Consider the following 12,979-nt stretch of genomic DNA (forward strand, 5'->3'; position numbering starts at 1 on the left):
TGTGTGTGTGTGTGTGTGTGTGTGTGTGTATGTGTGTCTGTCTGTGCACTCAGGAGCAGGAGTTCTCTTACCCACAACCTTCCTTGAGAGACAGAGTCTATGTGGTCCCGACTGGCCTCAAACTTGCTATGTAGGAGAGTTGGCCTCTACCTCCTGAGTGTAGTGATTAAAGGCAAGTGCCAACACACCCACCTCCCCAAATGTTTTGTTTTGTTTTGTTTTGTTTTAATGGTAAGTATTACTACTGTGTAGCAAAGGCCTCATATGTAGTCAGACTAGTCTTGAACTTATGGTCCTCCTGCCTCGGTCTCCCAGATGCTGGTATCCCAGGGCTGTACTTCCATGTCCGGCTCTCTTCCTCTTCTCATCCGGACACCAGTCCTGTCAGGTTGAGGCCCTCCCCTAGTATGCTAACTATATTTACTTCATTGGCTCTGTCTGCAAACAGACTCATATATGAGGGGTGGGACTTGACCAAGTGAATTCCTTCTTTCTTCTTTCTTTCTTTCTTTCTTTCTTTCTTTCTTTCTTTCTTTCTTTCTTTCTTTCTTTCTAATCTTGTCTCATATATTACATCCTGACCACAGTTTCCCCTCCTTCCCTCTCTTCACCCCACCTCCCCTCTCCCCCAGATCCTCTGGCCTCCACTTCCCTCAGAAAAGAACAGGCCTCTCAGGGACATCATGGCAAGCTTCAATAAGACCAGGCACATACCATGACATCAAGGCTGAAGGAGGCAACCCCTTCAGTAGGAAAAGAGTCCCATAGTAGGCAAAAGAGTCAGGGACAGCCCCTCCTCCCTCCGTTGGGATTTCCACGAGAACACCAACCTACTCAGCTGTAACATATATGAAAAGGACCTAAGGGGTCAGACCCTCTAGGCCAGACCCCTAAATACAGCCTGATCTCTGCGAGCCCCTATGAGTCCTAGTCAGTTTATTCTGTGGGCCAATGTTCTTGTGGTGTCCCTGACCACAGCCACAAAGCCTTCGACCTACAGTTGGTCCTGCCTGCAGAATGTTCTGGGACCAGAGTCTAACAGATTCATCATCAGACCAGAGAGAGACTTCATCCAGCAACTGATGATGGGAGCAGATGCAGAGTACCACAACCGAACATCAGGGGCCACTCTGGGAGTCCTGCATAGGAGGCAGGGAAAGGGTGGGAAAGAGGAACAAATGAACTTTGAAAGGGCATAACTAGACAGTAGTCAAAGGGATCCAGAAGCGGAGGCTTGGTGGGATCTCTTAGGCAAGGACCAGTTGGCCTGTGTCTGGGATGCTGAGAGGTGGACCGGAGGCAGAAGCCAGGAAAAGGCCAGTAGCCTCATCTCCGCCCCACGTGTAGAGCAGATGTGGAGCCACTGCCCAGTGACAAACCTAGATTATGTATCAGGTCAACAGATGCGGCCACTGAGTGCCAAGAATCGCTTCTGTTTTATCCAGCAACAACAGGGTCCCCAGAGAGCAGGGCCAGAAGCAGAAAAGGCTCGTGTCTGGGGGGGCAGGCCAGGGGTACTTGCTGGTTCCTGTCACTTCAGCTTAGTGGTCCTCAGCTGCAGGCAATTCTATTCCCCAAGCCCCAGAGGACGTGTATCAGCAATGGCTGCGAGTGGTAGGTGGATGGAGGAGAGCGCCGCTGGCATTGACCGAGGAAAGGCCAAGGGTGCCGCTGAAGGTCCTACAAACGGTGCAGAGCCACAAGGGGCCAGCCAGGACCAGGTGTTCACATTGCGAACTGGGTCTGGAGAATCAAATATACCTTCCCGAGACAGCGGCTAAGAGCCGCCTCTGAAGCCAGGCATGGTGGTGCATGCCTGCGGTTCCGGTACTCAGGAGGTAGAAGCAGAAAGCTCAAGACCATCTTTGGCTACATAGTGAGTTTGAGGTCAACCTGGGCTTTGTGAGACTACCTCAGAAAACAAAACAGAACAACAACCCAACAAACAAACAAGCAAGCAAGCTGCAAAGGCTCAGTCAATAAAATGCTTGTTGGAGTCCAGATCCCTAGCACCCACGTGAAAAAGCAAAGTTTGGTGGCACACGTCCTGGGAAGAGGGACGTAGTCACGGGCTTAGAGATTGGTGGCCAGCTGGTGAAGCTGAATCTGTGGGGGTCCGGGTACGGGGAAAAACAATGTCTCAAAAAACAAGGTGAAGAGCAAGTGAAAAATCACAGCCGGTATCATCTTTAGACCTCCGAATGATCGTGTACTTACACACACACCTAGCCCCATGTAACCTCACACATCAGTGTTGTCATCTATAAAAGGGGGTTGGGGGGCTCACTAGGTTCCTGGGAGGTGTCAGTGAGCTAATGCTTGGGGCGTGCTTACAACAATGTCCGCTGTGGGTGAGCAGTAATCCATACAGCCCAGTGTTGTCGCTATGGAAGTCTCGCTGTGCCTAGGTGCCTGTGGTAGCTGTGTTAGGCTCTGGGGGCGGAACCAGAGCCATGACTTCCTTGTACGGCAGCCTGGCCGGGCTGCAGGAGCTTGGCGTTCTGGATGCCGTGACCTACCTGAGCGGGGTTTCGGGGTCTACCTGGTAAGTGAGGTGGGGCAGAGTACAGAGCAAAAGGGAGCTATGGGTGATTAAGGATGTCCAGGTGATCGGATGGAGTCTCTGATACGGGCCTGGGAGCCTGCCTTTATGAGGATCAGGGTGGCTGAGAGGAGGCTGGGTCCCAGGGACAGTGGTCTGAGCGAAGGAGCAGGTCGGCAGATGTTTGTGACAGGGCAGAGGATCCTTCCTCTAACTCACAGGCATCCCTTCCATCTGCAGGTGCATCTCTACGCTCTGCAAGGATCCATCCTGGTCCCAGAAGTCTTTGCAGGACCCCATTGAACGTGCCTCGGCTCGAGTCTGCAGCAGTAAGATAGGGTTGCTCTCGGCAGAGCGGCTGCAATACTACTCCAGGGAGAAGGCGGCCTGGGAGAGCAGAGGCCACACCATGTCCTTCCCTGATTTCTGGGGCCTCGTCGTTGAATATTTCCTGAACCAGGCGGTAAGAGAACGGGAACTGACTACCTTCTCCCCATCCCATCTCCCTTTCCACACTTCTTCAGGCTGACCCTTATCGTGGAGTGTTTTCAAAGCGGTTCCAGCCCGCCCCTAGGGCGGAGCGCCACACCCATGCGTTGGCCAAAGCAGCCCTGACCCATGCCGCCACCAGGCGGTTGCTGCTAGAACTGCAGGCCCAGTCTCTCAGAGGCAGAAGGTTCAGAGCCGCAGAGCCGCAGAGTGTGGCTGTTGGTTGGAAGCGTGGTATCTCTTTGTAAGTTAAGAAGTTACATTTCCTAGAGATTTTCTTTGTAAAGAAACTAGACTGCTTTTTCAATAGTTCCCTAAAATTGCCAGTCTAGCTCTCTCTCTTCTGATATGCTTTCTGGAATGAAAAACAAGAGAGAGAGTATTCCCAGAGGCACTGAAATTGTTGAAAAACAAACAAAACAAAAACAAAACAAAACAAAAAACCAACCCACAGGGGTCTTAGGGGTCTTAGCTCAGCTGCAGCCTCAAGCTGTAGCTTGGCCTTGACAACTTGACGTCAGAGTGCTGACATCAAGCCCTGGGGACGGAGAACAGGGAATCCTCCCAAAGCCAAGCTGTCTACTTTCTTTCCTGCCCAGGAAAACCCTGCCAAGCTGTCAGACCAGCAAGAAATAGTCAGCCAGGGTCAGAACCCATACCCCATCTACGCCAGCGTCAATGTCCACCCAAACATCAGTGGGGAAGACTTCGCAGGTGCCTGGGTGTGGACACAAAGGAAGAAGACAGGAAGGGGGTGATGGGAGGGGGATAAGGATGGTCTGTCAGGGACAAGTGGGAGGAGCTCCCAAGCAGGGACCTTGGTGGGAGGGGGCATCGCCATTTTTGGAAAGGCAAGATCCCTGCTAAGCCATGAGGACCCTGCTGACTTTGTTTCTCCCAGAGTGGTGTGAGTTTACACCCTACGAGGTCGGTTTCCCCAAGTATGGGGCTTATGTCCCCACCCAGCTCTTTGGCTCTGAGTTCTTCATGGGTCGGCTGCTGCAGCCCTGGCCAGAGCCCCGCATCTGTTACCTTCAGGGTAAGTCTGGGCTCGGAAGGTTGGAGACTGCCAGGGCCGGAGGTAGGCCCTGATGTGGGGCCCTGACTGTCTCTGCAGGCATGTGGGGTAGTGCTTTCGCCACCAGCCTGTATGAGATCTTCCTGAAGACGGGACACTCAGGTCTGGGCTTTCTGGACTGCCACAGAAGCAGTGTAAATATCACAGGTGAGCACAGGGACCTTGTTCAGCCATCACCACTTGCTAGCAACTTGCCAGGCCCAGGAAAGAGGTGGACCAAGAACAGTTCCATTTCTCACTGTTTCATCCCTTCCCATCTAGAAAGCAGTCCAAGGTTCCGGTTGAAGGACCCCACACGGCTTCCTACCAGGCTCTTCACGCCACAGAACCCCTTCTCTCAGGCCGTGTTGGACATATTCACCTCCCGCTTTACTTGTACCCAGAACTTTAACTTCACCAGAGGTCTCTGCTTGTACAAGGACTACCTGGCTAGCAGGGACTTTGTGGCCTGGAAAAGTAGGTGGTACTCTGGGTGTGTGTGTGTGTGGGGGGGGTTGTTTTAAAGAAATTTTTAATGTGCGTTGGTGTTTGCCTGCATGCATGTCTGTGGGAGAGTGTCAGATCTTAGAGTGACAGACAGTTGTGAGCTGCCATGTGGGTGCTGGGATTTGAACCTGGGTCCTCTGGAAGAACAGTCAATGCTCATGCCTGCTGAGCCATCTTTCCAGCCTGGCAGGGCGGAATTGTAAGTGGATCCTTGCTATACATACATCTAGCTCACCGGGGCCAGCACTGGCTTTTATCTGGTTGGAGGAGGGGGAGGCTCCTGCTGCTGGAGGAGGGGACGGATTTTCTGATTGCTGAAAGCTGTGAGAGGCAGGGTGGACGGGCTTAGGTGAGGGACTCCGTGGCTGTTGGGAGGCAGGAGAAGAGGATCACCAGCAAGAACGGCTATACTCATCCCTGTGTGCCTTACAGAGAGACACCCTGATGCCCGCCCCAACCAGCTCACACCCATGAAGGACTGCCTGTCCCTAGTAGATGGAGGCTTTGCCATCAACTCACCATTTCCGCTGATCCTGCAGCCCCAGCGGGCTGTGGACCTCATTGTGTCCTTTGACTATTCCCTGGAAGCCCCGTTTGAGGTAAGGAGGGAGAGAGGGGTCTCCTAAAGGGAGTAGAGGGGAGGAGAAGACATCTATGCTGAGAGGCCCGGCTGGGTGTTTGGGTGTTACCCCTCATAGAAGGGACCATTTAAGCATCATTGACAGTCCAGGTCTGCCAGCTGGAGGATTCTGGGATTATGATAGGACGTGGAAAGAGGGTCTCAGGCATCGTCTAGACTCCGTCCTAGAACCTGGCCAATTATGGTAGGATTCCCTTTCCAGGGTGGGCCTGGGGTCGCTTTTCTTTGTTACTATGGAAACACCAGCCATGAAAGTCCTCTTAGGGAGACAGCTTAGGGAGTCTAGTGATCTCACTTTGACTTCCTCTTTGTCTTCCTCGTCCAATGACTGCCTAGGATTGAAGAAGAGATAAAACCACCCCTCCAACACTGCCCTTTTAACCAGCCTCTTAACAGGGAACAGGGGAGGGGTTGAAGATGGGATGGCCATATTAAGGGGAGGAAGGAAGGACTACAGTCTCACTAGACACTTATTCCAACTATCTTAGGGTTCCTATTGCTGTGAAGAAACACCGTGACCACAGCAACTCTCTCTCTCTCTCTTTTTTTTTTAAGATTTATTTATTTATTAGTATACAGTGCCCTGCCTGCAGGCCAGAAGAAGGCACCAGATCTCATTATAGATGGTTGTGAGCCGCCACGTGGTTGCTGGGAATGAACCCAGGACCTCTGGAAGAGCAGCCAGCACTCTTAACCTCTGGGCCATCTCTCCAGCACTACAACAAATCTTATAAAGAAAAAACATTTAATTGGGGCTGGCTTACAGTTTTAGAGGTTTCGTCCATTACTGTCACGGCCGGAAGCATGGAGGCACACAGGCAGGCATGGTGCTGGAGAGGGAGCTGAGAGTTCTACATCTGGATCCCCAGGCAGCAGAAAGAGAATGAGATTTGTTTCCTCCAACAAAGCCACACCTCCTAATAGTGCCACTCCATGTGGCCTGTGGAGGCCATTTTTATTCAAACCTCCCAGACACCTTTATTTGGCCAATAGAAAGGTGGCTCGGAAAGTCACTCCGTTATACAGAGTTAGCGTGAAGCCAGAGGCTTGCCTCTCTGCCCAGGTGTTGCAGATGACAGAGAAGTACTGCCTGGACCGAGGGATCCCCTTCCCCAAGATCGAGGTGGGCCCCAAGGACCTTGAGGAGCCCCGTGAGTGCTACCTGTTCACCAAGGCGGAAGACCCCCGATCGCCCATCGTCCTGCACTTCCCCCTTGTCAACAGGACCTTTAGGACACATCTGGCCCCAGGTAAGGGGAAGTCCCAAGCCTGTTCTAACCTCCAGGGGAATGTGGGATGCTGGTTGAGAGCATTGCTCCTGGAGGGCCTGGGTAAACCATTGCTGCTCCCCACCACCTGGACCTCTGTGCTCACGATGAGTCAAGATGGCCTCTCCCACAGAGCAAGCCAGATCAACTGTGCAGGGCAGTGTCCAGGGCCATCAGCTCCTGGCCAGTTTCATAGACCACTCCAGCCTAACCTTGCTCCCACCCCACCCCAGGTGTGGAAAGACAAACAGCCGAGGAGAAGGCCTTTGGGGACTTTATCATCAATGGGCCAAACACCCCCTATGGAATGATGGACTTCACCTATGAGCCCAAGGAGTTTGACCGGCTGGTGACCCTGAGTCGGTACAACGTCCTGAACAACATGGAGACTATCAGGCATGCCCTCCAGCTGGCTCTGGATCGGCGGCAGCAGGCTGGAGAAGGGATCGGGGGCTGAGCTGGTGAGAGTCAAAGGACTGTGGGAGAGATGTGATGGAGGACTGTTGTTGGAAGTATATGGCATTGGGCTGATAATGCTTGTTATCAGCCCCGTAGTTGTTAGGGCAGTATTATCTAACCCACCATCATAATCAATAAAACACAGATGCCTGTCAGATTTTATAATTGCCTTATTTACATTGGGCTGGGTAGGTAGTTCCTCCCAAGCTACCTTCCATCATCTCCTGGCCTCCATCCCTTCCATCTGCCTTGGTTCCTATCTGGTCCATCTCCCATCCATAATTCCACAAATACTTGCTTATCCTTCATCTAGATTGCTCCTTTCCATGATACTTTTAGAGTCCTTCCTCCTGGCCCACGTGGTTCCTTTTCCACAATAACCCATCATGGCTTCCTCCTCTCTGTCTCTGTCTGTTTCTGGTGATTCTCCTCTCCCCAAAGCCCAGGAACTATAGCCATGAACCTCCTTTTGCCCTGCCCAGGTTTTGGCCTTTTAATCAACCAATTGGGAATGATTTTTTTAGGCAATGTTAAACAGCAATAATTGGGGTACATGACAGTGTGCACATAAACAGTAAGAATTTGGGGGGCAAGCAATTAACAAATACAAAGCACCTGACCATACTCTAACAATTCCTTTTTTTTTTTGTCTAATTAAAAAGGCTATTTAAAAAAATATGTATAGTAAAAATAATTATGAAGCAATTATAAAGACCAATAGGTAAGACTCATACGTCCAGTTTAAATGTATTTTGCAATCTTGAAGAAAATATCTATCTTATTTATGAGGGTCTAAAGTTTTGTATCTAAATTACTTTTATTATAGCTTGTATCTATCAGCCTAAAAACATCTATTTAGACCTTAAAATATCTTTTTAATTCTCTAAGCAACCAAGCTTGATATAAAACTATAATTATCTGGTCTTCAACCCCATCAGACACTTGAGAAGGAATAAAATTAATTACCCGAGTAAATAGGAAGTGTATGCTAGCAGCCTCCAAAAAATAAAAATTGACAGAGACAGTTTGCTGCCTGAATAGCCACCCAAAACTCTCTGTATAACATTGGGGTATCATCTTTAGTCTTCTGTCCCAGTATATTTGACAAACATATATGTGAAGCAGGAACCATTTAGGACTTGCTTACTCTGTCTTAGCAGAACTCGGCAGTTGACTTGGCCTGCATTCAAGCTTGCCCATTTTAGGCAGAATTCTGTCTGTGGTAGAAACGAAGGCTTTTTTTTTTTTTTTTTTGCCCAGGTGGCTAATTTGCCACATTTGAAGCCATCTCCATGTGGAGGTTCTTTGATGCTCATCATCTTCTTTGAGGTAGATAGGGTGCTGCTAGGAGCTGACATGTGTCATTGTCAAAGAATCATTAAAATAATAAAAGCATTTTTTAAGATTTACTTATTGATTATGTATACAGTGTTCTGCCTGTGTGTATGCTGACGTGCCAGAAGAGGGCACCAGATCTCACTATAGATGGTTGTGAGCCACCATGTTGCTGGGAATTGAACTCAGGACCTTTGGAAGAGCAGCCAGTCATCTTAATCTCTGAGCCATCTCTCCAGACCAATAAAAACATTTTTAAATGCCATATTTTGCAGATCTCTGAGGTTTTTGAAGACTTATCTATCTATCTATCTATCTATCTATCTATCTATCTATCTATCTATCTATCTTATTTTTATATATCTATGGTACTATATGTTAAACCTAGGAATGTATATTCCTGTAATAAATTAGACTAATATCTGATATGACCAAGAGTTGGTTAACTAACAATTAACTTGCATTGCTTGATTATCCTAAATAGCTTGTAAGAGCAGTTTAAAAGTATTGGAAGTAAACCCTCTATTTATGAGTTGTGTGGATATAATACCTCATATCAGAGTAAAGACATATGAGTGTAACAAAGAAACCTTGAATTTGTATCAGTATACTAAAATTTATATCAATGTATCAAATACCCTTATTTAAATATAATATCTCTAAGTTGACGAGTAGATACAATAGTCTACCTTTTGTCTTATTATTCCTGTAATATATTTCTATATTCCCCTTTGTTTCTCTTCAACCCTTTCCTCCTCACCTAAGAAAGACAGAGAAAAGAAAAGGAAAATCCCTGAGTCTAAGTTTTTATACCTTGTTTTTTCTTTAAATAAGACCACTAATAACTTATAACCATCTCCCAATGACAATAAACATTCATAGCCCATTAGAACAAGCAAAAAGCTACTTAACCCCTTTTTTAGGGAAATGGAGCATCACTAAGGTTTGCTTCTTGCTGATTTTGGGGGTGAAGGAATCTTATTTGGGGGCCCAAAGTAAATTGGGGAATATGGTTAAGCAAGCTAGCATTAACATTTGTGGTCCAGTCTCTAAACGTTGAGAAATTCCAGACTTAATAGAAGTCCTGTTTGGAGCAGTATGAAATGCTGGACTAATTGAGATTAGTAGCTTTCTTCAACGCTCCCTTGGGAGTAGGCTCTGATGAGGACCAGCATCTGAGGTGACTGAAGTTGGAAAGCTGGACCAGGCAGGATGCTGGAACAGATGTGCTAGCATCTCAGCATGCTGAGGGATGAGTCCTGTCAGGCCTGATCCGGCGTCATTCAGTTAAGGGTGGTTTTCTGCTCTTTATATGAGCAGAAGAAAGGCATTTTTCCATAAGCCAGTCTGGGCTGTTAACAAAAATGCAAACCAATTTTGTCTATGCCATTTAAAAGGAGAGCATGATAACTTTTGAAGATATTGTGGCCTAGGAAATCAGGAGGTCTCCCTCTGTCATACCTGATTCTTATTACTTTGGGTGGAGTCCAAACCCTTTTTCTTTTTCTGTTGCCATAAACATAAATCGTTCCTTCCAACATAACATAGTCTTTGCTGTCCAGTTTGAAGTTATTGTAAGTATAGAATGATCCAGTTTAGTCGTCCAATATTTTTTTAGGTTTCTTACATTTTTATTTTCCTCAAAGGGGATAATATTATTATTGAATATATACACATCTTCATGTTGATAAATCAGGACAAGATTGTAAAGAATTAAAATATATTGTTTTATAAACATGATATCATTTTTATGGAGACGGGGTTTTTCTGTATAGCCCTGGCTCTGCCTTTTTCCTGAGCGGCAGGCCTAATGGCATTAATTATTTTCTGTTAGTTAGCTTTCCTATCAACTTCCGTGAACTGTAGGCTGTTCTGAGCATTAATTGATTATTTCACACTATTTCCTTAGTGCTGATGAAATCAGCTTTCAGTTTCTGTGGACGCTCCACACTAGGAAACCATTGGGCTACTCAGAGTATAAATTAATTATTCATATTGTGTTAGTCTGAGTTCCCTTCGTTTTATTCTGCATATGGTCCCAAATGAGGCTGTCTCGGGGGTATTTCCAGGTGTCATTGTATCAGCCACTTGGGATATTTCTCGAAGGCTCATCAGAAATTCTCCCTCTGTGGTGACCGCCATAAGAGTCACCATAAGATCACAAGCAGCTTGCTCTGTGATCCCTGGCAGCATGTGTACTAAATTAGCCTGCATGGGACCGAATATGAGGTTTGGTGAAAAAACAAAAACAAAAACAAAAAAAACATCTTTGCTCAGGAATGGTTCTCTGGCTTGTGTCTCTCCAGCGGTCCACGGTAGTGGCAGCCAGCTCTTAGTTATGTTAGTTTTCTCCGTTTGTCTCCTGCAGTAGACTGCCTTTTGTTTGTGGGTGTGTTTAAGAGTTTCTCTTAAACAGACACATAGGAGACAGTTTTTGACCTGGAAGGTTTTAGGTTTTAAGCTTGGGTTATCTTGTTGGGAGCTTATTCCCCCTGCCAAACTATAATAAAGTATGACTTTAAGGGCATGGGTGCATAAAATTTGTTGGGCACCATTTGTTGTTGAAAATAAATTAGGTGCCAGGCTAATAATATTTATTATTATTAGCCCTACAATTGTTATGGCCGTATTATCTAACCCACTATCATAATCAATAAAACACAGATGCCTGTCAGATTTTATAATTGCCTTATTTATGTTGGGCTGGGCAGATACTACCTCCCAAGCTTCCTTCCATTATCTCCTGGCCTCCATCCCATTCCATCCACCTTAACCATTCCTATCTGGCCCATCTCCCATCCATAATTCCATAAGTACTTGCTTATCTTCATCTGGATCACTCTTTTTCACGCCAATCCCAGAGGCCTTCCTCCCGGCCCACATGCTTCCTTTTCCATGCTAACCCATCATGGCTTCCTCTTCTCCCCTCTTTTCATCTCTGTTTCCAGTGATTCTCCTTTCCCCAAAGCCTGGAACCTTAGCCATGCCTACCTCCTTCTGCCCTGCCCAGGTGCAGGCTTTTTAATCAATCAATCAGGAATAATTTTTTAAGGCAAGGTTATACAGCAATACTTGGGGTACATGACAGTTTGTCCATAAAGAGTGAGAATCTCGGGGGACAAGCAAATACAAAGCCCCTGACCATACTCCAACAGAGGATCTCAGGCCAGGGTGTGCTTACAGAGGGGTGAAGACTTTAAAGAGTTTCTGTTTTCCTGATTCTTCCCCAGGGAAGATGAGACAGTCTTTCTCCCTATGAGTGCTTATGGATTCTGGGAGGGAGAGAGCAGGGTTCATGTTATGTTGGGTTGTGGAGAGAACCAGGCAGCAGCCTCATCGGTGAGCCCGCCTCCGCCACAGAAAGACCCCTGGAAACAACCCGGGCACACAGCGAGAGCTGTGAGCTAAGGAACCAGTTGCCCGCCTTAGACTGAGTCTAGACGCAGAGCTACAACACTTCCACAGAGGGAGCCAGCTCTGACCCCCTCCAGAACTCCCCGACTCAGCACTGTCAAGAATACAAAGGAGCTATGTGGGTCACCAGTCTCTGTCACAGGGTGTGTGTTCTACTAATTCTTCTTTGCAGCCAGGCCTCTGGCCCTCCCTCTCCGGGCCCCCCAACTAAGGCCCATGAAGTGCGTGCTAAGATGGCGCTTTGCTCTCTGAACCCAAGCCACGTTTTTCTGGTTCATATACACAGTTGCCACAGTGTGCAAATACAGACTTCCCGTTGTCAGGAGCCAAGCAGGGGTGTTTAGAATGGGCATCTGTCAATCAGGGGCAGAGTGAAGGGACAGTTACAAACACTGTATCTGTGGGTACATGTTTCAATGTACGGTGGGCCAGGGAGCAGGCCAGTTCCTTCACATGGGATGGAGAAATGAGGTGGGGGTAGACCCCCCCGGGATTGCTGCATCTGATGACCTACATAGTTCCCTCTCTTTCTTTCTCGTTTCTCCCGAGAGCCTCTCCAGAATGAGCAGACTTCCAACCCGAAAAGAGGAGAGCCATCCTGGTCGGGCTGCCTCCCTCTGACTTGCCTCCTGGGCCCCATCTTCCTCAGCCAGCTGTGCGCTGGCACCAAGCCCTCTGAGGCTGTGTACTGTACTGCTCTACTCAGGCACCCCTTGGCTTCAGGAATGGGAGGTTTGTTTGGAAGGTCCTGCTGTGCCCATTGTCACCAGTTTGCCTGCCACTGTCACTGGCTGCCATTGGACTACCATAAATGTTAGGACTTAACCAGTCACGGAGTGCACAGCTAGAATCTTTATTCTGCCTTCAAGCTTCAGGAATCGGCTGGACTCTGGCTCCCATCTTCGGAGCGGAGACCCTTTTGTCTGCTTAGCCAGGCACTGAGAGAGGATCCTGGGTTTCCGTTGAGACCGACTCGGCTGGTTTGCTGGGTTGCTGAGTCTTCTGTGATTCTCTAGCCTTGTCTCAAAGCGGGGTCTGCACACTGAATTCATTGAGAGCTGCATCGATGCCGACAGTGAGGTCCGTTTCAGGCCACGTTCGTCTTCCCAGCACCCCAACTTTGCCCCCTCCCCCGGCACACTCTAAATAAGGCTTCCACAGTAAGTCTGGGGACGATTTCGCTGGGGCCTCATCTGGCACCAGGTGACCTGACCTGCTTTTCCTGCCTCCCCAAGCTTCTATGACGCTATTACACTCACTATCACTGA

The 12,979-nt window shown here is 48.1% G+C and overlaps 1 protein-coding gene across 1 annotated transcript; it reads left to right on the forward strand.

Annotated features, from left to right (window-relative positions):
• The first annotated feature begins 1,601 nt into the window (after positions 1-1,601).
• Pla2g4f (phospholipase A2 group IVF) lies at positions 1,602-6,960 on the forward strand. The gene is made up of 10 exons (XM_055611706.1): positions 1,602-1,721; positions 2,409-2,545; positions 2,783-3,005; positions 3,631-3,745; positions 3,933-4,070; positions 4,149-4,256; positions 4,371-4,581; positions 5,032-5,194; positions 6,299-6,485; positions 6,737-6,960. The coding sequence occupies exons 1-10, from the start codon at positions 1,602-1,604 to the stop codon at positions 6,958-6,960; spliced, it is 1,626 nt and encodes a 541-aa protein (XP_055467681.1).
• The last annotated feature ends 6,019 nt before the right edge of the window (positions 6,961-12,979 follow it).

This window comes from Psammomys obesus, unplaced genomic scaffold (genome assembly GCF_907164565.1).
Source record: "Psammomys obesus unplaced genomic scaffold, mPsaObe1.curated_primary_1811, whole genome shotgun sequence".
Lineage (NCBI taxonomy): Eukaryota > Metazoa > Chordata > Mammalia > Rodentia > Muridae > Psammomys > Psammomys obesus.